At 37.2% G+C, this 25952-nt stretch overlaps 1 protein-coding gene across 3 annotated transcripts in view; it reads right to left on the bottom strand.

Moving 5' to 3' along the window:
- Positions 1–20820, bottom strand: part of Mfn1 (mitofusin 1) — a 41713-nt gene extending 20893 nt beyond the window's left edge. For 2 of the 3 annotated variants that reach the window (XM_047564586.1, XM_047564588.1), the window contains exons 1-9: positions 20696–20820; positions 19417–19535; positions 17208–17343; positions 11162–11324; positions 8946–9070; positions 7250–7358; positions 5312–5419; positions 1453–1606; positions 623–690 (exon numbers count right to left, since the gene is read on the bottom strand). In XM_047564586.1, coding sequence (XP_047420542.1) covers positions 623–690; positions 1453–1606; positions 5312–5419; positions 7250–7358; positions 8946–9070; positions 11162–11324; positions 17208–17343; positions 19417–19528 — 975 coding nt within the window. In that variant the 5' untranslated portion in view covers positions 19529–19535; positions 20696–20820. Of the gene's footprint in view, positions 1–622; positions 691–1452; positions 1607–5311; positions 5420–7249; positions 7359–8945; positions 9071–11161; positions 11325–17207; positions 17344–19416; positions 19536–20385; positions 20576–20695 lie in introns of those variants that run through there. The other variant, XM_047564587.1, reaches the window with a different exon arrangement.
- Positions 20821–25952: the final 5132 nt, after the last annotated feature.

Raw genomic sequence — 25952 nt, 5'->3', positions numbered from 1 at the left:
ACTGTAACAGATTAATTATCATCTCTCCTCAACGTTACACACACATCAGCCACTCATGCAGTTTGGTTGTTTCCCACCAGATTCCTACAGTGTTGGAGCTGTATCTTAATTATTTTTCTACTAACTCACTTATTCAGAACATTTGAAACAAAATGAGAATTAACAGGTTGCAATACAATTTAGAAATGTAAAATTTTGTCAAATAATATTAACCATGTCCTATATATCTCCATGAATAGTATGGTACAAAAAAAAAGGATGATTTTCACTTTGCTCTCTCTCTTTCCAACAGCAATTACATTTGTTTGCTCTTGCTTCAAATGACTGAACACCAAGAATTTCATTCATTGCACAACATAAACAATAATGAAAAAAACTTTCTCACTTATACATACATAAGAAAAAGAATAAAAAAGAAATTATAATCTTTAATTCTCAACTCTTACAGATCATCCATTTTGCTGGGTTTCCTTTCTTCCAACTTTCCTTGTTTCACTTGCTGTGCCAGTAACTACACTAAATAACAGTAGAGGTTATTGAAAGATAATGAAAATGAAGTTATAATTACTCTCCAACCAATTCAGGAGTTTTGTATTATTCAAGACATTCACAAAATTCCTACCTCAAAAATTTGTTCAAAATTCTGAAATTCCTGTAATCTTGCCTGAAATCCTTCAGCAAGTGCTCCACCTGTAATATATAGGCAAAGACTTTTAAATCTAGCCTACCGGTTCCTCTTATCCATGAGAAATACGTCCTAAGACCCCTAGTGAATGCTGAAACTGCAAGTAGTATTGAACCCTATATATACTATACTTTTTCTACACATATAAACACAAATTTAATGACTTTTCCATCTTAACCAAGCATATATCATGTACTGTGGCTGAAACTTTTGAAGTTGGAGGTCCAAATTTCATTTTCTTCTTCACAATTTCACAGTTTAGAAGAATCATTCTTATGTAGATCTTACCAACCTCAGCATATTTTTTTCTTTATTAAATCAAGTATTTTCAAATTTTCACTTTAAGTGAAGCACTTTACAGCAACTCTCTAGCACATATGAATTGACAGCATCAGTAACTATTTTTGCTCCTTGGGTCATTACTAAGTAAAATAAGGGTTACTGGAACACAAGCTCTGCAATAACTAAGCAGTCAACCTGGTAACCAAGATGGTTATGTAGTATACATGGACACGTCGAACCAAAGGACATTCCATATTGTCTGGAATGGAGAGATTTCATAATGCTATTCAGGGCACAATAATTTAAATAATGAATTATTTCTAAAATTTCCATTTAAGATTTTCAGACCACACCTGACCACAGATTATAGAAACCACATATAAGAGGGGGACTACCGTATACAGCAAGATAAGATTTCCAGCATGCTGTTGTTTTTATAACCCATATATATATATTTAAAAGGAAAACCTATTATTAATACATACCACCCTCTGGCATCCCCTGTATTTTGTGCTTTCTAGCACTAAGAACTTCCTTTGCTGAAACAAAGAAAATACGATTTTGTGCTTCTGAACGATCCACAACTTTGAGCTCCTCCACCAAGAAATGCAGGCATCTTTCCATGTGTTGTCTGCGTACCTACAATGAAGAGTATGAAAGAATTCTAATAATTTAAACAAATATAACCAACAAATATAGAACTATACTAAACTTCATTTACAGTAATAGAAGAGTAACAGTCCCACATACCTAATAAATTCAGAATGTTTTAATAAATGAAGTTCAGTACTTGACAAGAAATCTTTTTCTTAATGATCTTCCTTTTGAACGTGTTTAAAATTCTGACAAAAATATCAAATACTATACAATCACTATAAAACACTGCAGATGGATATTAATACTTAACAGCATGGAAAACTTTATCAAATCTGTATTAAGGATACCAATGATCATACTACAAAAAATGAGTATATACATGTGTATTAATTAATAGTGGCAGACAGGCAACACCCATAAAAATTGGTGGCATTTTCGTTTCTTGTTTTTCTCTTTTCTTCTCTTCTACTGAACATTGAACACAGGAATATTCTGCCTCTGAACTATATCCCCAGACCATCTTTATCAAATTTAATTCTGAGAAAGGTCTTGCTAAATTGCTGAACTGGCCTTGAACTTGTGAGCCTCCTGCCTTCAACCTGCAGAGTAGCTGGGATTACAGTTGTGTGCAACCATACTTGGCCCTTATTATTCTTTTATATTCCAAAATTTCAGCAATGGAGCTGTTAATACCTTTGAAATCAGAAAATTAGTGCTACAATAAATTAGCTAAAATGAAGCTATTTTGTGTGTGTGTGTAACCAAGAAGGATTGACATTTTTAACAGAAATTATTAAATTGTAGCCTTAATTAGAAAAAAAAAATGAGTTTAGTTTTGTTTTTTTTTTTTTTTGTTTTTTTTTTTTTTTTGCGTTACTGGGGATCCAACTCAGGGCCTTGTACCTGCAAGGCAAGCACTCTACCAACTGAGCTATCTCCCCAGCCCAGCTTTTTGTTTTTTATAAGCTATGGAAAATGCAATCAGTGTATAAAATGAAGCTCAGAACATAAACAGTGCATTTTCTTAGGAACACTGGGAATTAAGTTCGGGGAAATCTATTAGCTAAATATTAGACTTACAAATTAGCCTTAAGATACTAAAATGAGCTGGGAATGGTGCCACATGCCTGCAGTCTCAGCAGCTTAGGTGGCTGAGGCAGGAGGACTGCAAATTCAAGGCCAGCGTCAACAATTTCCTAAGCAACTTAGTGAGACTCTGTCTCAAAATAAAAAATAAGGATTGGGGATGTGGCTCAGAGGTCAAGTATCCCTGGTTTCAATCCCCAGTTCCAAAAAAAGGAAAATACTAAAATTGAGAATTAAGAATCATTATTATTATTATGCTGATGGAGTTGTTAAGACTTAAGAAAATTAAACTAAGAGGAACGTTGAACTATGTGGGGAAGAACAATTTGGAGGGGTATTTTCTAATTCTACAATGATTAAGTGAGACCCCAATTTAAAGACGTATCATTCCAACAGTTAATAATAGCAAGAAACAAAACTATATTAAGTGAAATTCCAATAGGAAGGAGAATGAAAGTGAATTATCTAACAGGTGAACAATGATAGAAGAGGTTTTTCTAAACCTTTATTCTCTAAAATTTTCTACAACAAACTCATACTATTAAAATCAGAAAAAAGAGTATCAAACAAATCAAAGATGATATAGGCCAAATATAAGATTTTTTAAAAGTTCTGAAGATGTAAACTACCTGGAACTCTTAATCTGCTGCTAGGAACATAAAATGTACAAGCAGTTAAGAGAACTCTTGAGCTTCATTTACTGAAACTGAACATATTTTTAACCTGCAATTCAACAATTCAAATATGTGTGTGTCTGTGTGTATGTATACACACACACACACACACACACACACACACACATATATATATAACATATATCCATCATATAACGATTTCTGCATTAGTGAAGACTTAGACCAGTCAAATTTGTGTGAGTGGCTATGCTGTGCTACAGGATAGAAAATGGCACCTCTAGCCTCTATCCACTGGATGCCAATAATACACTATCCCAGTTGTGAAAACCAAAATATCTTCAGACACAGACAAACATCCCCTGAAAGACATAATCATCCAATTCCCCCTAAGACCCGTTGGTGTATATATATATGTGTGTGTGTCAAAAAAAATGCATATATGCATGACTGATATGATCCTATAATATGTATAATCAGAAAAAGAGAGATTACACTCCATTTATGTATGATGGATCAAAATGTATAAATGCATTCTACTATCATGTACAACTAATTAGAATAAAATTTAAAAATTTTAAAAAGACTGATACCATGTTAAGTAAATTAAGCCAAAATATATAGGAAAAAAAAACTGCATTTGGATGGAGACCAAAAAGACACATAAAAGGGGGACCATAACATAGCAATATTATTTACTAATATATAGCACCTAAATATAGAAAATAGACCCAAATGCTCATCATTAACAAAATAAATGTCAATTACAGGGTACAATACCATATATCAATGAGAACAAACTATAACTACATACAATATGGATGCACATGACAAATACAATGTTGAACAAAAGAAAACAGACACAAAAGTAGATACTACATAATTACATCATACAAAATTGAACAACTGGAAAAACTAATCTAGATGTTAGAAGTCATGTTAAGTGTTTGTTTATTTAATTCTTGGGAGAGAAGACAGGATGGAAGGGACCAAAGAGGGGAGATTCTGGGTGTTGGAAATTGCTGAGAGCCATCTGTGACCCATGTGTGTGAACTGAGCAAAGTTGGAGCCATTAAGCAGGGAAGCCTGGTCTTAGAACTCCCAGTTGGAACCCAATGGTTTGAGATCACTTGATTCAAGTGGCAACCTGTCTCAGCTCACTGCTCAGACTTCAAGCACAGCCTTCCTGAGATAGGTACAGCTTGCTGAATGTCAATCAACTTATTTACTGCAAGACTCCTGTCACACCCAGAAACAAGAACGGAAATAAAACTCCTCCCACTGAAATCTTATCCCTGCCTTTGATGTACTCCCCCTTAAATAAAAAATAGGGGCCTTTTTCTGTTGTTAGTTCCAGTCCCTATAAGGATTGGAATACCCATCAGACAACTCCATTTTAAAAATATAACCTTTGGCTTTTTCTCTAAGCTTTTAGTGATTATTTCAGACCTTTTTATATTCTCAGGTGGCTCACATCTTCTGAGAAGAAACCTGCTCTGTTAGGGTGCTGGCACCTCGGAATCACAAAAGTAGATACAATTTCATCACATAAAGTTGAACAATCTAGGTGTTAGAGGTCATGTTAAGTGTTTAGTTCTTGGGAAAGAAACACAGGACGGGCAGAACCATGAGGAGGGATTCTGGGTGTTGGAAATCTTCTGTTTTTTATTTGGACCCTGACAAAGGTGTGTTAAAATTTGTGAAATTCAAAGAGCTGGATACTTAAATGATTTATCTATGTGCTTTGCTGTTATTTCTTTTATACTTCAATAAAAAGTTAAAACAGACAAAAAAGAAGTTTCAAGTATTGAAATGATTAAACATACTTTATAACACAATTTTTTTTTTTCAAAATAGCTTAAGACTTTGGTCTCTACCACAAATCCACTTTAAGTTTTCTATAATCATATTCTTTTCACAAGAGAACAACTTCTTATAATGTTCTATGACATACTTTTCTCAGATTAAGTACACTGAAAGTATTCCAGACGTGACTGTATTTAAAAACTTAAAGAAAAAAAAAACTTACATCTTCCATATACTCTGGCTCTGATGCAGAAGCATCCCAACGATTATTCAGAATGAAAATATTAGGCTTGGAAAGTCGCTCATTCACTTTGTGAAAAAAATGTTTCTCCTGGAAAACATTAAAAACACATAGTAGGGCCAGGGTTATAACTCAATGGTAGTGTACTTGCCTAGCACGTGTGAGGCACTGGGTTCAATCGTCCACACCATATAAAAATAAAAGTATTATGTTCATCTACAACTAAAAATACATACATACATGCCATATATTCACTTCTAAAAGATACTTTAAAGCCACGTGTGGTGGTACACAACTGTAATCCCAGAGGCCTGGGAGGCTCAGGCAGGAGGATCACAAGTTCAAAGCCAGCCTCAGCAAAAGCAAGGCGCTAAGCAACTCAGTGAGACCCTGTTTCTAAATAAAATACAAAACAGAGCTGGGAAAGTGGCCAAGTGGTAGAGTGCCCCTGAATTAAAAAAACAAAAGATACTTTTTAATTGAAACTTTAACTTGAACCATTTAGACAATAATGATTAATGTCTGCTGACAAAGGATCCCAAAACACCATATGCACATTAAATGTTTCCAAGATAAGAAAATGAACATACAAGAAGGTAAAAGTGGTAACTGTTCTTGTTCCTGCCTTGAGTCCTTTTGAAATTTAATATCCATCAGACTCTACTATATGCAGGATATAAATGGAACTGTTGGACACAATAATCCAAGCTCTCAAAAGCTACCTAAAATCTTTTTTAGGAGTTATTAACAATAATGTAAAATACTTATATAAATCAAAGTATAAGCAATAGAGAAAGGTATAATCCATAAATACTACATCTACTTCAAATTAAGAAAAGTTCCATAAAGAAGGAGGTGGTGATAAAAGATGTCCTTGAAAGCACTGTTAACAGAGACTGTAGAAAGATAAATTCAGGGTGGACAAATTATATGTAAAGAACAGCATAAGTGTAAGGCATGGTGGTATACACCTACAATCCCAGCAACTTGGGAGGCTAAGGCAGGAGGATCACAAGGCCAGTTTCAGGAACTTAGGGAAACCCTAAGTGATTTAGTGAGATCTTGTCTCAAAACAAAAAAATAAAAAAGGCTGTTGATGACTCAGTGGTTAAGCACCCCTGAGTTCAATTCCTAGTACCAAAAAAAAAAAAAGAACAGCATACGTATAGGATGTGGTAGTGCACACATGTTAACCCCAGCAACACAGGAGGTCGAAGTAAGAGGATCACAAGTTCTACACCACCCTGGGCAATTTAGTAAGACCCTGTCTCAAAATAAAAACAAATAACAGGGCCAGGGAGAGAGCTCCGTCGGTAGAGTGCTTGCCTTGCAAGCACAAGGTCCTGGGTTCGATCCCCAGCACCATAAAAAAAAATAAAAAAATAAATAAATAAATAAAAAATAAAAACAAAAAACAAAGACAAACAAAAAAAGGGCTGAGTGTAGCTCAGTGCTTATAAACAAAGGCACCAAAATCAATATGTATGTCTAGATAGATATTCTGGATAATCTAAATTTAATAGCAACCTCAAGTGCACAATGGTAAACTGAACCTACAATATATACAGGTAAAGTTGAAAAAGGGCAACAAGACTGAAAATATGAGAAGCTTTGCCTGACAAATAGAAAGTGGGGAGTGAGGGCTGGGGAGATAGCTCAGCTGGTAGGGTGCTTGCCTCGCAAGCACAAGGTCCTGAGTTCGATCCCCAGTACCACTAAAAAAAAAAAAAAAAAAAAAAAAAAGAAAGTGGGGAGTGGGTGGGAGTATTTTCTGCTTTATGGGTCTATGGAAACACAATGCTTTCATTCACCCAATTTTAGGTTTCTAATACGTGATTTGGATTTCACTCATTTTTCAGAATTAAAATGAATACCATTTAGTTGCCTAACCCCAAACACAGTAATATGATCACATCCTACCGTGTTCATTAGTGTTGATTCAGAGTTTGCAACCAAAACGAAGACATCAGCATCTAGGCAAAACTTATCAATCCAGCTATCCAGTTCTGTTGTAACATCTGTGCCTGGACTAATAGGAGCAAAACAAAAATTGCATTTGATGAAATTTTTTAAAAATAAAATTTGGGTTATAGAATTTTGTTTGAACTTTCATGTATCATTTGAATCTAAAGGACAGTAATCACTGATTCTTAGAAAATTTTAACCCAGTAATTTTTGACAAAGTAACATGATCAATTTTTCAATCTTCTTAATCTTCATGTTTTTAAAGACTGAAAAATAAGTACTGAAAAACAAAACAAATTAAGCTGACAATAAAAAAATGAGGCTATAAGCAGCTAGCTACATTCAGTACAGTTCAGAGATTTAAGTACTTTTGAAAGCACAAATAATAAAAAATAAAATACCCTCTGGGAGATATAAATATAATATACCATCTATACCATAAAAATTATAGTGAAGGATTTGCCAATTGTATATCTTGACAGGTGGTGTTATGGGTATAGTCTAGCTGTGAGATAAAGCAAAATTCACTAATATATTTAAAATATTTTGATTTCACAAGCATCGTCTCTTTCCTATGAGTTATCCCACCGATTTGAAACACTCTTCCAAAGATAAGGAAAGCTCATCATCAAAAACAAATGGTTTACATAAAGCGCTGAAATTTTAACTGAATAAAGAACACACCAAAATTTTTAAAAACATTAAAATGTTTCAAACAAGTGATATTGACCAACTGATATGCATCATCATTTTATTAAGCACCAGTATAGTAGTATGATTTTAAAAACATCATAGGGACAGAGACACGCTCAGTGGTAGAGCACTTGCCACTTGCCTTCCATGCACGATGATGCCCTGGTCAAATTCTAGGACTACAAAATAAATTAATTTAAAAAACAAAAACATACCATAAATGCAAATTAATCAAGAGCACTGAAAAAAATTTCCAAAAGTAATCTGTTAACTCTTGAAAAACAAAAGGTTGCATGAGTTTTTGAACAAAGTTATTTTGGGAAATTATCATAGTCTGGGTGTCGTGGTTCACACCTGTAATCCCAGAGACTCAGGAGGTTGAGGCAGGAGGATTACAAATTCAAAGTCAGCCTCAGCAATTTAGTGACGCCCTGTCTCAAAAGAAGAAAATGAAAAGGGCTGGGAATGTGGCTCAGTGGTTGAACGCCCCTGGGTTCAATCCTTGGTTAAAAAAAAAAGTCATGGGCTGAGGATGTAGTTCAGTGGTAGAATGCTTGCCTAGTATGCACAAGGCCCTGGGTTTAATTCCCGAGTAGTGCATGATACACATACACACACACAAACACACACACACAGAGAACCAATTCACTACTGGTTAAGAAAAATAAAGTTATTACCTCTAGGTATCTGAGTTAGACAATTTGTAGGTCCCAACCATTCATCCAAACTATAAAATTGTCTTAAGAAACCAAAAAAAGTGACTATCTTTAGAATTTCCTATAATAAAATTAGACAATGCAACTTAAAAACAGAAAATAACATCTGTTCCTTAACAATCTCAAATGAGAACAAGGTAGCAATTGAACATTTTAAGTTTTGTGTACCTCACACTATAAGCAGCATTATTTTATTAAATAAACCTACACCCAGAGAAAACACAATTCATACATAATTTTACCTGTCTACTAAAACCAAGTCATCTCTCAAGAGGGCACATTTTGCCTTTGGCCAAAACACATGCACAAGACAGCCAGCTTTCAAGTCTTTGTCCATATGGAGGGCATGGGCCAGTTGATTAACTGTCTAAAGCAGGAGAGAAAACAAAAAATGTGTACTTATAATAAAAACTTTTTAAAAATTTAAAATACTCTGATTTGGCACAACATTCATTTTTGCAAAAGGCAGAACTTCAAATAATTTGAAATAAAAACATCTGAGTAATCTTAAGAAACCTCAGCTTTGAAATGATGAAGTAGGGAAAAAAAATGGTTCCCTTCAAACAGTTTGCTCATAATATCCTACAAAAATAATCATGTTTGGAAATATTCTAAGTGACCAACAAATGGAACTCTAGCAATGGAATCCTATGTAACTCCTGAAAGTGATACTGGTTTTGCAGAGTATGAGTTTTGAAGTCTTTGTTCTTTTTGCCTATTTGAATTTTCTGACTCTTCTAAAACCAATATGCACTGATTAGTAATGAAGGGGAACATCATTAGAAGAAACATTGTTATAAAAATAGGTTTAAAATCCCTATAGGAACAGTGGAGACAAGAGGTCAATAAATATTTCTTTTTTTTTCCCCTTAGTATTGGGGATTGAACCCAGGGGTGCTTTACCACTGAGCTACATGCCCAGTCCTTTTTTGAGACAGGGTCTTGCTAAGTTGCACAGGCTAACAAAATGACAGTAGCAAAAGTACCTATCTGACAGAGTTGTGGTGAGGTTTAAGTTATTACAAGACAGTGCCTGGTACAGGGCAAGCACCCAATGAGGTATTAGTTATAATTGCTGTGTTTCTTTTACTAAGTAAACTACTACAGTACAAGACTCAAAGTTTATTTATATTGTAAAGCAAACTTCTTCCAGAGGTTAACAAATTTAAATTTGGGAGTGGGGAGAGGAGGAATAGAACAATGAAGGAATAAAACTGAAAGTAGAGAGCAAAGATCAGGAAAAAAAGAATTTCTTTAAAATATCACACAGCACGTTTTCCTGTGAGAGTCTAAAGTCACAAATAGTACGAATTATGACTTGGTAAAAATCCTAGTTACAAAATATTAGTGATTCCTGAACAGGTTAGAAGTCTGAAAAGTACGTTCATAAACATTTTTTTCTCATAAAAATTTGTGAAGGGCATGTATGGTCAGTCCAAGGAGGTAGATTAATATATACTGTTACTTAATACTAAGTGAAACAGTAAACTCATAGAACTAGATTTATGACTACTATCAGTTTAGCAAAACCTAAAACAGCAAGGATTTTCAACACTGCTCTTCTGGTTTGTGGGAGGGATCTATAGACATAAGGTAGGGTGACTAGGCTGGGAGTGTAGCTGAGTGGTATAGAACTTGCCTGGCATGTGTGAGGCCCTAGGTTCAATTCCCCAAAGTGGGGGAGAATCTATAAAGAGAGATGGTGCCTTATCAATTACTTTCAGTTCAGAGTTAACATCTTACATCCTAATTTCTATTTTTTTTTTTTTTTTTTTTTTTACTGGCTGAAGGAATATGGTGACATTGAATTAAGAAATTTGTGAAAGGGTTGGGGATTAGCTCAATGGTAGAATGCTTGCCTATCGTGCAAGGTCAAGGAAGGAAGGGAATCGGGGGAGGGAGGAATAAATTTATGAAAGCTAGGGAATTGTCATTAGTACTTATCTGATGAATCTATAACATTTACTTACCAATATGCTTAGTAACTTCTAAAGTAAAGCAATTTTTAAAAAGTCATATCAAAAATAGATTTCAGGATCCAATATTATAAAAAGTTTTAAAAAGACAAATTTGAGATTAAACTGCAACACTACACTTCAATAATGTTCTTACTAGAAGGCTTCAAAATCCTCTTAATTCTGCTTTTATTTAAAGGATAGGACTGGAGATACAGCTCAGTGGTAGCACACTTGTCTGGTATGCATGAGGCCCTGCGTGTGATACTCAGAACTGCAAAAACCAACACACACAGTTAAGGATAGGCTTTATTCTTTCAATAATTTTACTCTGAAGCAAAAGAATTTTAAGAGAACTCAAAATATCAGCAATGCCTTTAAAAGTTATGAATAAGAACATTAACAATTCTTCCATCTTCAGCAATAGAGTCATCTTATAAAATTTTAAAACTTCGAGGACATTGATGCTGGGACATCATGTTGCTAAAGGTTAAATACTATACCTTCACACTCTTTTTCTCATCTGATCCTTCTGTCATAAGATAAGCTTTATCTCCATCGGTTCCTTCAACGCTTAGGAAGCAATTGGTTGTATGGCCAATCCCACTAGGGAGAACTTTGTCCCATAACATTGCATTGATAACAGAGCTCTTCCCACTGCTTGTCCTACATACACAAAATCATGAAAAACAAAATATTAACAGTAAAAAAAGTTATTCCTTTCTCTGGGTCTCACACCACATTTTTCAAAATTCCAATTTCATTAAAAGTTCATCGGATTGTATTTTTTGTAAAAAAGTTAACAACCTCACATAAACAAATATTAACAATGTATATTTAAGGCGGGGGACAAGAGAAAACAAAGCCTACCTTTTCTATAAATCTATCTTAGCTTTTCTTTCTCAGTTCCTGTGGCAATTTCAAATCACAAGTCAAAATTCTGTAATACTCCTTCCATCATAAAAATGGGATCTAATGTCTCATCTTCTTAAATCTGGGCAGGTTTGTGACTGCTTCAACAAATAATACACATCAGAAGGGACACTGGGTGACTTCCAAGGCAAGGCATAAAAGGCCATGAAGCTCCTGGCCAGTTCACTGGATCACATGCACTTGGAGCCTTGCCATGTAAGAAATCCAATTACCCTGAATCTGTTGTATTACAAGAAGTCAAGAGACACAGAAAGGTCCATCTAGGTGCTCTAATTGACAGCCCCAGTCTCCTACTCATCTCAGCCAAGTACCAGACATGTGAGTAATAAGATTTCAGAGGATTCTAAAACTCAGTTGTTGAACCTCCTCCAATCTTGAGGCTCCAGATATCATTGAGCAAAGACATAACATCCCTACTGTGCCCTATCTGAATTCTTGACTCAGAATCAGTGAACATAATAAAATGGCTGTTTTTAATTTGCTAAGTTTGTGGTAATTTGTTAAGAGTCATAGTAATCAGAATACTTCTGATAACACTGAAACCCAAAGAACACCTTATACCCACATTAGAAGTATGCACAAAACCCAGAATTATTCAGAGCCTTTTGCTTTACTACAAAAACAGCATCTTCACAGCATGCTTCACCTCTTCCTCTCAGTCTGAGTCATTCTTCTACTTGTGTTCTGGATATTGCTCCTCATTTCATCTTAATGATCTCAACAGTGGCTTCCATTGCCACTATACCACATCTTACAAGGACACACATCCTTCTAATGACAGCATGAAGTCTTGCTGCAGATCCTCAAGAATAGTTTGGGTCCCCCACCCCCATAAGAATCATCAGGTAAGCCCACTAATGATGTAGATTCCTCAAATACACTGTAAACCTACAAATCAGAGTCTGGGGGTACTCCCAGAATATTCTTATGAACACTAAAACTGGAGACATACTGTCACCCTGCCTTCCCAAAACATTAAGGAAAAAAAAATTCAACAAACCAATTGTGGTGGGGGAGGTGGACCCTCCTCTATTCACAGTAAACACAGAACATTTCTGTGGCCAGGTATAAAAGAATCTCCCCACACACACCATGCAATTTTATAGCGGGCACCAACATTGTGTCCTTTAATTCATTTCTGACATTATCTGCCTAGAGATAGTGTCAGATCCTACAGGTTAAGAGCTTAGTCTCCCAAGTCCGTCCCCCAGTTTAGATACCCACTGAAAAGTCCTAGGTTATGATCTATGCTTCTGACCAAAAAAGTTTAAGTCAGGGTTCCCATAAACCCCTTTCCTGGGTTCAATAATTTGCTAGGACAGCTCCTGGAACTCAAGGAAACACTTCACTTAATTTATTAAAAGGATACTATAAAGGACAGATGAACAGCCAGATGAAGAGCTAGACAGGGCAAAGTAAGCAGGAAAGTGTTGCCAACCTGCCAACACTTTCAGCAACCTGGAACCTCATCAATCTGGATTAAGAGTTTTTATGAAGCTTTACCTCCAGCCCCCAGCCACCCTCCTCCCTGGAGGTTGGTGTGTGAGGTTATAGGTTCCCATCTTCTTATCACTTGGTTTTCTGGTAAATGGTCCCATCCTTAAGGTATGCAGGGGCTCCACCCTAAGTCAACTATATTAGCATAAATTCAGGTGTGATCAAAGGGGGCTCATGCAAAATAACAAAAGCTATTCTTGTCACTCAGGAAATTCCAAGGGCTTTGGGAGCTCTGTGACAGGACCAGGGTCAAAGATCAAATATATTTCTGGCTACACCCAGGTGACACACACTTGTCAACCCTACTACTCAGAAGACCGAGGCAGGAGGTTTGCAAGTATGAGGCCAGCCTCAGCAACTTAGGGAAATCTCAAATTAAAAAAAAAAAAGAAAAGGTCTAAGAATGTAGCTTAGTGGTACAGTGTCCCTGGGTTCAATCCCTGGTACCAGGGGGGAAATACAGCAAATATGTTTGTTTACATCATATCAATTCTTTTTAGTTTTCCTTTTACTGATGTAGAATCTCTATTCATGAACGGTTTCTCATCTTCCCAATTCATTGTTTTTCCTTTTCAAGAAACCATACTCTCCCCCTGAATCATCTCATCAACTCCCAGTGGTATCAATCATCAACAGAAATCAAATGATTCTTAAATTTCCTAAAATTCTCCTTAGTTCCAATCTTAAATACCCAACTGCCTTTTGGATGACTCTGTACTTCAATGACTAATAATTACCATAGCCAGGCACACTGGTGCATGCCTATAATCCCAGAGACTCAGGAGGGTAAGGCAGGATTGCAGGATTAAAGTCAGCCTCAACAACTTAGTAAGACCCTGTCTCAAAATAAAAAATAAAATAGGCTGTGGATATATTTTTTCAGTGATAAAGAACCCCTGAGTTCGATCCCCATGTTATGGTTTAGATATGAGGGGTCCCCCAGAAGCGCTTGTGTGACAACACAAGAATGTTCAGAGGCAAAATGATTAGATTATGAAAGCTATGACCTAATCAGTAACTTAATCCATTTGATGACGTGATAATTTAAAAAGAATACTATATTGGGTAGTAACTGTAGGTGACTAGAGGGACGCAAATTTGGGGTTTGTATTTTGTTCCTGATTTGTCACATGCTCGCTCTCTGTGCTTCCTGGCTGCCATGAACTGAGCAGTTTTCCTGTGCCATGCCCTTCCACCATGATCTTCTGCCTCACTTTGGACCCATAACAATTGAGTTGGCCAACCACAGACTGAACCTCTGAAACCATGAGCTCAAAATAAACTTATCTCCTCTAAGTTGTTCTTGTCAGCTACCTTGGTGACAGCAATGAAAAGCAGATGAACATATCCAGTACCACAAATAATAATAATTACCGCAGATGCACATCTGAATTAAACAAAACCAAACTCTACCTTCTTTCCACAAACCCAGCTCAATGAATGGCACTCAGCCAACCAAGTAATTCTTGACTTGTTACCATCCTGAGATAATTAATCAGCAGGCTAGTCTGATGTACTCTTACATTTCTTATTAACCCTTCCTTTCTAAGCTTACAAGTCACACTCCTATAATATCTTGCCTAAACAACTTCAAATAATTCCTGTTCTCAATCTATCTTCCCACTATATCTGAACTTATAACTATACCTGAAGTTATAATTATAACACTAAATCCTCTTATGGCTATTTTTCAAAATATATAAAGAATGCAAAACTCCTTACCACATAAGAGGTCCTTAACAATATGGCCACTGCTTACTTCTCTACCCCTTTCTTACCAAACAACCTGGTCTCTCTCCCTTTTTATGTATGGCTCTGCAAGGAATGGGATTGTGCCCCCTTTTCACATCCAAAGCTAATATAGATGTTCTTCAACTTATGATGGAGTTATATAATAATAAACCCATAGTAAGTTGAAAATACTATGTTGCTGAAAATTCATTTAATGCATCTAACTTACCCAATATCATAGTTTACCAACATATAGACTATCAGTTGTTTATCCTTATGATCATGGGGCTAACCAGGAGCTGTGGCTTGCTGCCACTGTCCAGAGTCTGGAGAGAATTAATTTCATATATCACTAGCCCAGGAAAAGATCAAAATTCAAAGGTTAACTGCAGTTGCTTTTGTACCACAGTGAAGTCAGAAAAAAAATTGCTAATAGAACTATGGTAACTGTATAGATGGAGGGGAAGGGTGGGAGGGGAGGGGGGGAAGGGAAAAAATGGCAGAATGAATCAAACAACATTACCCTATGTAAATTTATGATTACACAAATGGTATGCCTTTACGCCATGTACAAATAGAGAAACAACATGTATCCCATTTGTTTACAATAAAAAGAAAAAAAAAAAAAAAAAAAAGAACTATGGTAAATTAAGGACCAGCTGCTTGGACCTATCCATTTCTCCTTCTCGAGCAGTGCAGCTGAGTTGCTGCCTTTCCAAGAGGCTTCTTCCCACTCCTATTCCATCCTAATCTGAGGTACAACCTCTTTTATGGAGCCATATCATATCAAAATCTTATGTAAGGCCCTCAGAATATTACCAAGTGGAAGAAGCAGAAAATGAAAACATAATAGAACTTTGTGAAAAGTTTTGAAAGACATAAGCAGGGTGCTTCAAGAAAGAATAATTGAATGCCAGGTATGGTGGCATGTATCTATAATCCTAGTAACTTGGGAGGCTGAGGCAGGAGGATTCCAAGTTCAAGACCAGCCTCAGCCACTTAGCAAGGCCCTACACAACTCAGTCAGACCCTGTCTCAAAATTTAAAAAAGTTAAAATAAAAAGGACTAGGGATGTGGCTCAGTGCCTAAATGTCCCAAAAAAGAAAAAAAAGAAAAGAAAGAATAATTGAGAAGAAATTTTTTGGATAGAGTGATAAAGGAAAGCTTCTGAGGTAGTAATATTTAGGATTAAGTCTGCAGAGTGATCTAGTCAAAGGATATTGCAAGTACAAAAGCCCTAAGATGGAAAATAGTGTAGAAGATCTAGAGGTTAGTTTAGTAAATAAATGCTTCTACTGGTATTGAGGTAGGATAGAATAAAAGAAATAGAAGGGAAACAGAAAGGAAGGGCAAGGAAATAAAATTTTAATTCAGATGTTCTGCATACTTTTCCAGACTTCTCACTCACCAAGCCAATCTCTCTCCCAGGCCTACCACTCTCAAATTTCTGGAAAATCTATAAATCTAAAATGTGTAAATCTTAACCATAAATTTACTTATGATAATTTTCTTGTGCACTGTTATAAACAACCTACCAATATATAGATTAAGCAAAGAGACATGATATTTTGAGAAACCTATAATTTATGGGGACTTTCCAATATCATCTATATATCAGATAATAAATACCACATTAGCTTAATGATTCTAAGAACAACCAAAACACCATAAACCATCTTGAGATCACCAGACTGTTATCATCCCTACATATCTTTCCATACCTGCCACTCATCAAATTTCACTGAAAGTGCCAAGAACCCCAAAAGTGTATCTCTCACTCTCCAGATGGCCCACATTCTCCCTTCAACATATATCTGCTTTCCTAAATAAATCTGTATATGCCTCAGACTGGAGTGTGCTGAAATTCTTTTTCATCACTCAGGACCTATCCAGGACCCTCCTCTGGAGACATCTCTTCTCCTGTGATAGGATAAAGCATGATAACTGAGAAAAAATGTATGGGGTTAGTCATTTATCTTTGCACTTGTCATGCCTAACAGAGTTCACAGTACACGGGGAATTAATAAATTTTATTTTCTTCTAAGGTTTTACAAATCAACCCAGGGCCCTGAGCATGCCAGGTGAGTGCTCTACCACTGGGCTACGTCCCCAGCCCGTTAACTCATTATTAAATTAATGTGTAAGCTGTGGCAGAGATCACTCTATCACTCCAGACAGCTACACTGACAAATTCTTTTACATGCTAACAGCTTTCACATTTAACACAGGAAGAAACTGTTGGTATGGATGGGGGGCAGTATGTGCATGTATGTGTGTGTGTGTGTGTGTGTGAATATAACTTGTTGAAACATCAGACAAAGCTGGGAATATGACCAGGAAAAGCTGATTTCCAGAAACCTACCTTAGAATAATTAATAAAGGATTACCTGCCAAAAAATGCCACTTTCATGTGTCTCCGAGACAGCACCTCACCAATGATGGAAAGCTTATTTTTATATCCCTGTATTTCCACCAGGTCATCCTCAGTGGCTATTCGATCAAGTTCTGGATTCCTGTATGTTGCTGCAAAATTGAAATGGTATTAGAAATACTTATTCAATGGAATACCTATGACTATATATTTTGGCTTTGTTCTATATTTAAATGACATTTTAAAAATAAAAATGCTCATAGTTTGAGTATTTGGTAAAAGGTACATGCCCTGTTGTAATGGGTCATATAAATACTGCCCAAAATAATTTCACACCTTAAAAATTGCAAGCACCTAGTCAAAAATTATTATTCATCTAGATCTCAAAAATACAAACTACCTCCCTGACATAAAAATCCATTTCCAAAAGCAGAAACAAAAATCTAATAACCACCAGTTACTGTTTTGCCCAATTGTAGCCTGAGAAGCTGGACCTACATGCTAAGACATAAAGTTTGAAGAAGAACCCCTCAGAAATTAAGATATGGTTCAGTCTCCAGAGTAGAAAAGACCCTGCAACCTTATCACTTCTTCTTCTGCTTCCCACAGGGATGCAGCAACACAATTCACTCAACATGAACAGGCAGAGAGGAAAGAGAATTACAAATTAAATCCCATTTCATCAGCTTTAATGATACCTGCCCACCCTACCTCAACCTTTCCTCCTCTTTGGCTCCTCCAAGGACCAGGGAGCTAGAAAAGTCAGGGTTTAAAAGCAGAACAACCTTTTCTACTTGTTTTATTTCAGGAGTAAGAGATAAACTGATATTTACATTCTTATCACCTCTTTCTCCAAGGTAAAGACATTTGCCTATCTAAATGATCCTAATTTGAGACAAACACTGCCACTTAAAACTTACCCAGTGCTTGTCTAATTAAACTGATGTTTTTCATCTATTTACTTTTTTATACATTAATAAAAATATGTGCCATTTGGTAAATAAGACTGGCTTAAGTAGTACACTTTTTCATTTTACTTTTGCAGTTCCTGATTTATTTGCTTTGTATTTTTTCAACAATTTTTCTGAGGTTCTAGAACCAGTAAAATTGAATTCAGATTCAAAAGTTGCCTTTTCACTAGTTCAATTTATAAGACTCAATACCTCATTTTCACTTTCTATCAACTTTCTTAGAAAAATATTTCAAAAAATTTAACGTCTCTGTGCCAGCTCAAATTCCTTCCAAATTGGAAAACAGTACTTTTTTCCCCCTTCATTCAACAGAACTTGAACTGTGTCGAGTTTGTGCTAGTGACAAAGTGAGATAGGGTTCCAGACCTGAAGAGCTCAAAATCTGGTAAGGGAGGGTTAGGAGGAACAAGGGGAAAAAAAAACACCCTTTCATTGTATTACTTAATGGACACACAATTTCCATAGTTATCTCTAAATTTGCAAATCCTGGGAGGACATTCCTTACCACCTTTGTTTGAACAGTTACACAGAATTTTATGAAAACCAGACAGGGGCAGTGGGGCACATCTACCATCCCAGCAACCTGGGAGGCTGAGGCAGGAGGATTCCAAGTTTGAGGCCAACCTCAACAACTTAGCAAGATCCTGTCTCAAAATTAAATTAAAAAAAAAAAAAAATTATAAGGGCTGAGACTATAACCCAGTAGTAAACTGTTCCTGGGTTCAAATTCCTAATACCATGAAAGGAAAGGAAAGAAAATAAAGTTTTATGAAAACTTCTTTTACCCTTTCCCCACTGCAACTCTGCCTTATATAAGAGGAAAAGATAGAATCTGAGGTCTTGATTTAATTGCTAAACTGGGGAAGAAGATAAGTATAAGACTAAACATGGACTGCCTAATTTTTCACTAAGCACTTATAGCTGTGTAATCTTGAGCAAGTTGTTTAATTTTGCTGTGCCTTGGTTTCTTTACCTTCAAAATGAGTATGATTATAACCAACTGCGTTGTGATACAAGGATTGAAGAAATTATTAATATAGTAAAATGTTTAGAATAGTACCTTACATATAAGCACTTATTTCTTAATATTAATACAAGTTGCTTTTCTGGAGAGCAGAAATGGGTTTTATTAATTATGTTTTCCCTCATAGTAGAACAATGTCCAATACGAGTTTAATAGCTCAAGTCGAAATAATAAAGCACTTTTACATATTTTCAACAGTTCATTATTTTAAGAACGTAAGAGGAACTAACCTTCAACAAAATGTGATCCTTCAGTAACAAACTCCAGTAACTGTCCAAATATTGTAGTAATTGCCTTCTTAGCCAGCACAAAGTGCTTCAGTGGAGAAGCAGTTTCTGCCATTATGCAACTAAGGAGAGAAACAAAAAGTTAGAAAAGTGGTACTTAGCTTGCAATGCAATTTATCGTCCCAGCTACCTAGGTGCTGAGGTAGGGATATCACTTGCACCCAGGAGCCTGGGCAACACAAAGACCATGTCTCTGAAAAAGAAAAGCACTGATTAAAACCTAATAATAATGACACGCACATTCCATGTCATTCCTTAACTTCCCAGGTGGAATAAATTACAACTGACAAAATGCTTTTTTTTTCGAGCAGAAAATGTTTTAGTCAGAAATTACAGGCTACTTTTGAATGCTAGCTCACTAAAATAGATGACCTCTAATAATGGTCAAAATCTTGGATGCAATTTCTACTTTATTTCCCTTTGGTGAAGATGAAACTAACTGTGGCTAAATCGTGACTGCATGTGACTCTTTTAAGTACATCAGGAAACTGGGTTAGTGAGAGGAAGCCAAGTTCACAAACAAAAACTAAGTTATTAAGTTTCCCAACCAGAAGCTCTAGGTGAGAGGGAGGAAATAAAATTCCAAGATCTCAATGCCGTACTGACGTTCAGAAGTACTCTGATCAGAACAAACAAGGAGGCAAGGCTTAACGGAGTCTCACGCTCCCCGCCGATGAACCAAAAAAACTTAAAGGAATGTACATTCAAAAAAAAATTTCCTCCCTGGAAGCTTCTCACGAGAAAAAACACCAAAGACAATCAGTCCACTCTGCTCCTGGCGTGTGCGTGGACTGGACCACGGTGACCCAAAGAAGCCGGATCCTTCCAGAGAGTCACGAAATGAGCGCACCACGGAGCTGCGTGGGAAAGCAGGGCGGGGACGTCCACCGGCTCCGCGGCGAGAACACCTACCTTGGGGAGAGGCCTTGCACGACGGACACCGCCGGCGCGGGAGCCCGGCTCGCAAGGTTCAGGGCCAGACCCTGCACGCCCCGCACGCCCCGCGCGCCGGACGCGGTCCCGAACCCCCACCCGCCCCGGGCTCTGGCCTCGTGGGTCCCGCCGGCCCCCCAGTTCGCTTGCTCTTTCCCCGTAGGACCCGCGGCGGCGGCGGCGCCCCGTCACAGAGAGCTCGGCCAACAATTAACTCTCCGCCCCTTGTCCCTCGAAGGTCACCCAGAGCGTCGCGAATCAGCCAGCGGTCAAGGCAGCGGGCACTCACACGATCCCAGCTCTGACTTGTCACCCGGCAACCGCGGCTCCGCCACAGCCCCCCGGCTGCCTCATCCTCCCCAGAGAGGCTGGACGCCCAGGGGAGGCGGGAGGAGTGGCAAAAGGGCGGGGACTTCCGGTCTCTGACCCTCTCCTATTATGTTGGGCTCCGTGGCCGGAAACGCATCTGCGCGGGGCGCCATTTTCTTTAAGGGCAGAAGGCAAGGCTTGCTGTGGGCAGGGACGGCTAACAAGTGTGCTTTTCCTTCCTCCTCCCTCCACATCTCCAAAACTCTGTCCAGCCTACGTATGTCTAGTTGTTTAGGAACAACTGAAAGATGTGGGGGTCTTGACAGCGTGAGCAGGGGGATTCATGTTTAGCAGGCCAACAACCAAAGGAAAATCTTTTGGCCCCTCCACTGCTCTTTTTGGGTGATTGGCTTCCTGGGTTTCAAGTACAGGAGTGTGTGTGTGATTACTTTGGAGGTGAGATTTAGGAGTATCACGTGTCTTTGACTAGTGCTTCTTAAACATTAGGAATCATCTGGGAATCTTGTTAAACTGCAGATTCTGGTCCTCTTGGTCAGTGGTGTAGCCTGAGAATCTGCATTTCTCACATCTCTGGAGAGTGGCAGCTGGCTGGTGGTCTGTATGTGGCTCAACAGAGAATCATGTATATTTCTTTGCAGAGCTCGCAAATGAGGTGCAAGTGAAGCCACTTAATCTGTCTGGACCACAGGTATTTCATCTATAAAATCAAAATAGTGATGATACCTGCTTCATGGATTGTGATTTTCAGCTTAGAATACTGTTGGGCATAAAGTAAGAACTAGATACTTATTGTTCTGTTGGGACAGATTATTTTCAATAAGCAAATAACAGTAAATTAGGTCATTTCAGATAGTGCTTACTACTCTGAAGGAAAAAAATCCCCAATGACAGTGGGGTAGACTTTCTTAAGAAAAATGAGAAAGAGACTGAGTTCTTACTAAGGAAGTAACATTTCCCAGCAACTTTTCCCCAGGAAGCCAACCCTAGAAATATCTGAAGGAAGAGTGCCCAAAATAGTTGGAATAGGAAGTCCAAACACTCACAGGAAGTACAGTGGTATAGCTGATGAAAAGAAAGGAGGCCAGAATGGGTGGGTATATAAAGGGAAAAGGAAAATGAGGGAAATAAGTTTAGGGAAGTAGGCAGATGTGGAATCATAGAGGTTGAGATCAGAACTTTGCATTTTATTGTAAATGCAATGGCAAGCTGTTGGAAAGTTTGGGGCCCAGAAAGTAATATGATCTGATTTACGTTTTAAAAGATCATTCTAGTCACTCTGGGCAGTAGACCATGGAGAGATTCCACATTTGGGGGCTTTTATTGCTTATGGTTGTTTTTGCAGTGCTGCAGATCAAACCCAGGGCCTTGCACATGCTACACAAGTACTCTACTACTGAGCTACATCCCCAGATCTATATACTGTTTATTAATCAGATTAGTCCATTGGCTACAATTAGAGGGATTTGGTAAAAGATGGTTTTTATTAGCAGTAACATAGTAAAACCCTAGGTGTAATTTTAAAATAAGCTGGAATCATTTGGTTTCATGGTATTTTACAACTTTTACCCATTTTCTTCTCTCCCTGTCCACTTTCCCCACCCTATAAACACACACACACACACACACACACAGCATGGTCATCATTTCTGCTAGGAATCTTTAGAAACCTTAAGGAAAAAGAAAAAGAACTGGACACAGCATGTAATCCCAGCAGTTCAGGAGGCTGAGGCAGGAGGATTTTGAGTTCAAAGCCAACCTCAGCAACTTAGTGAGGCCCTAAGCAACCTAGCCAGACCCTGTCTCAAAATTAAAAAGGAAAAAAAAAAGAAAGAAAGGACGGGGATATGGTTCAGTGGTTAGGTACCCCTGGGTTCAATCCCTGGTACAAAAAGAAAGAAAGAAATATATGTTATTTTCTTTTTTTGTGGTAGTAGGGATCAAAACCAAGGCCCTGTGAATGCTAGGCAAGTTCTCTACCTTCTGAGCTACATCCCAGTCCTGTTCAAAAATTTTTTCCAGTCTTACCCAATTGCACACGTGGGCACACAGCTATAATTCCAACTACTATGTGATCTGAGGCAGTAGGAGTACTTGGGCCCAGGAGTTCAAGGTCAGCCTAGACAACATAATGAGACCCCATCTAGATTAAGACAAAAGAAAAGGAAATAAAAAGCTACTTTTTTCCCATTAAAGATCTAAAACTAGGCCGGGTGTGATGGCACATCCCTGTAATTGCAGTGACTCAAGAGGCTGAGGCAGGAGGTTTGCAAGTTCAAAGTCAACCTCAGCAACTTAGCGAGGCCCTGAGCAACTCAGCAAGACTCTGTCTCTAAATAAAATATATTTTTCAAAAAAGGCTGGGAATGTGGCGCAGTGGTTAAGCATCCCAGTACCAAAAAAAAAAAGTTTTTTTTAAAACTATTCCTATTGAATGCAAATGATCATGTATGGTCTCATACTTTGTTATGTTCTTGTATGTTTCAGTTATGATACAGAGGATGAGATTGTAAGGAAGTGGCTCATATGAGTGCATAGACTGTGCAAGACCAAAATATATAAAGCAGCCCATCAGTAAGGTCGGAAACTCTTGAGCAGGCCATGACACTGTAGTCCAGAGGGACTTCTACTTAGGGAAGCCTTGGTTCTGTTCTTCTGACCTTTGAACTAACTGGTTCAGGCTCACTCCGATCACCCAGGATTACCTCCTTTAATTTTAATGCAATTATTGTTAAAGTACTAAAAAGACTTTGGATGGAATTGGAACTAGTTCTAATTTACATGGAGGAAGAACAACTCTACCAATGACAAACAGTTCTCAGACTAGAGATAATGAATTCACACAACATGATAAAACATATTTCTGAGCCATAATACTTAAAGCATGCTATTATTATTAAAGGGTGTGGTACTGTTGGGGAAACAAACAATGGAATATCAAAAGTACAGGCACAGACCCATAATTCTGATTATGCCTATGAGGAGTTGATGCTTGACAAAATTAGTAGCATGAGTCAATGGAAGAAGATGAATTTTTAAACTGATAATATTGGGGGGAAAGCTTAACTTGAATGAACAAAAATAAAACTTGAGACTCTGTCTCAAAAAATAGAGGTTTGGGGATGTATTTAAGTGGTAAAGTGTCCCTGGGTTAAAGCACCAGTACAAAATAAATGAGAGTTAGGGGTATAAGGAGGGCATGGTAACACATGCCTGTAATCTCAGCAGCTGGGAAAGCTGAGACAGGAGGATCACAAGTTCAAAGCCAGTGTGAGCAAAAGCAAGGTACTAAGCAACTCAGTGAGACCCTGTCTCTAAATAAAATAGAAATAGGGTTGGGGAGGTGGCTTAGTGATTAGGGTGCCCCTGAGTTCAATTCCCTGTATCTCTGCCTCCCAAAAAAGAGTTAGGGATATAGTTGAGTGGTAAAGTGCATGCTTAGCATGCACGCAACACTTGAGTGTATCTCCAGCACCAAAAACAAACAAGAAAATCAGGACTAGGGATGTATCTCAGCGGTAGAGCAATTCCCTAGCCTGTGTAAGGCCTGGGTTCAATCCCCAGTACTGTAAAAAAAAAAAGAAAAGAAAAAAAAACCAGTATTTAAAATACATAAAGAATTTCTGAAAATTGATCAGAAAACCCAATAGAAAAGTGGACAAAAAATATGGAGAAGCAAAAATAGTCATGGTAACACATGTCTCTAGTCTCAGCTACTCCAGAGACTGAGGCAGGAGGATAACTTGGACACACAAGTTCAAGGCTAGCCTGGGCAACACAGGAAGACCCTATCTCAAAAATAAAAAAAAAAAAGGATAAAAAGAAAAAGAAGGAGAAGCAGTTTCACAAAATGAGAAAAATTTTTAAAATGGCTCTTAAGCAGATTAAGATATTATCAACCTTGTAAATTTAAACAATGTATTACTTTATACACCTGAGACATGCAGAAGATTTAAAAATCGTATGATATTGTTGATAGAGATGTAAGGAAATATGATCCACTGATGACAGTGTAAATTTTTACTACTCTGGATAATATTTTGCAGTATTTAGTCACAAGTATGGTTATGGTAGCACTATATGTAAAGCAAACAGAAACACAAAAGTCATTCAGTTTGACATTTAATGCAAGTTCAGAAATGTGATGAAGTTTCTTACGTAATAAGGTATATCTTTTTGAAGTAAAGAACCATATTTTATTTATCTTTGCATCCCTAAGCACTTAGCTTGATAGTAGATAGCTGTTTATAAAGTGATGAATAAAGGAGTAGAGTTTTTAAGGAGTTATAAACAGTCCATGAACTATTTGAGAGAAACTTAGTAACATTTTATTCATTGTTCATGGTCATAATCATACAATTTATATTTAGGGAACAGAGATTAGAAATCAAGAATCATGCTTTGGTCCCTACTCTTGTCATTTTCTCTTTTCAGGCATCAAATATGTTCAGTGAAAAAAAATTGGGCACGTTTTAAATTTCTCTAAGGAAAATTCTTTAAAAGAGTGGTTAGAAGTTGTGATTCTTTTATTAAAGAATCATTTTTCTAAGCTAAAAGCAAGTTTAGATTGGAATTCCATATTAGCCAGGCACACTTGTGATGCATAAATGACTGAAATTTGAGAATATGAAATTCCATTTTTTTTTTCAGTACTGGGGATTGAACCCAGCGATGCTCTTCCACTGAGGTACATCCCTTTTTATTTATTTTTTTTTTTATTTTGAGACAGCATCTTGCTAAGTTGCTGAGGATGGCCTTGAACTTGCAATTCTCCTGTCTCAGCCCCCTGAGCCACTGGGATTACAGGTGAGCACCACCATGCCCGGCTTTACATCATTTTCTAATTTTTTTATTTTTAGTTTTTTGTCCTAGGAATTGAATTTAGGGGCTATATCCCCAGCATTTTTTTTATTTTTTATTTTTATTTACTTATTTATATAAGAAAAGCATAGTGCATTTATTTTGTGTACAATAAGCTAACAGACTCCACGGTTATTATGGGTCAATATTCATAAAGACCTCACATTTTTATATTGCTTCAGTGAGTTTTTATTATGTATGAATACTGACTACATGCATGGTCTTTTGAGTAAGCTAATGTAGGTTAGAGTTCCATGTCTAATGCTTCCAGACCTGTAATGTAAGATAATGTAATTAACTTCTGTGAGTTCTCTCACCAACAGCATACAAGTAAAAAGTGACACCAAACACACAATCAT

This window comes from Sciurus carolinensis, chromosome 9 (genome assembly GCF_902686445.1).
Source record: "Sciurus carolinensis chromosome 9, mSciCar1.2, whole genome shotgun sequence".
NCBI lineage: Eukaryota > Metazoa > Chordata > Mammalia > Rodentia > Sciuridae > Sciurus > Sciurus carolinensis.
This window is presented reverse-complemented; position numbering and strand designations above follow the sequence as displayed.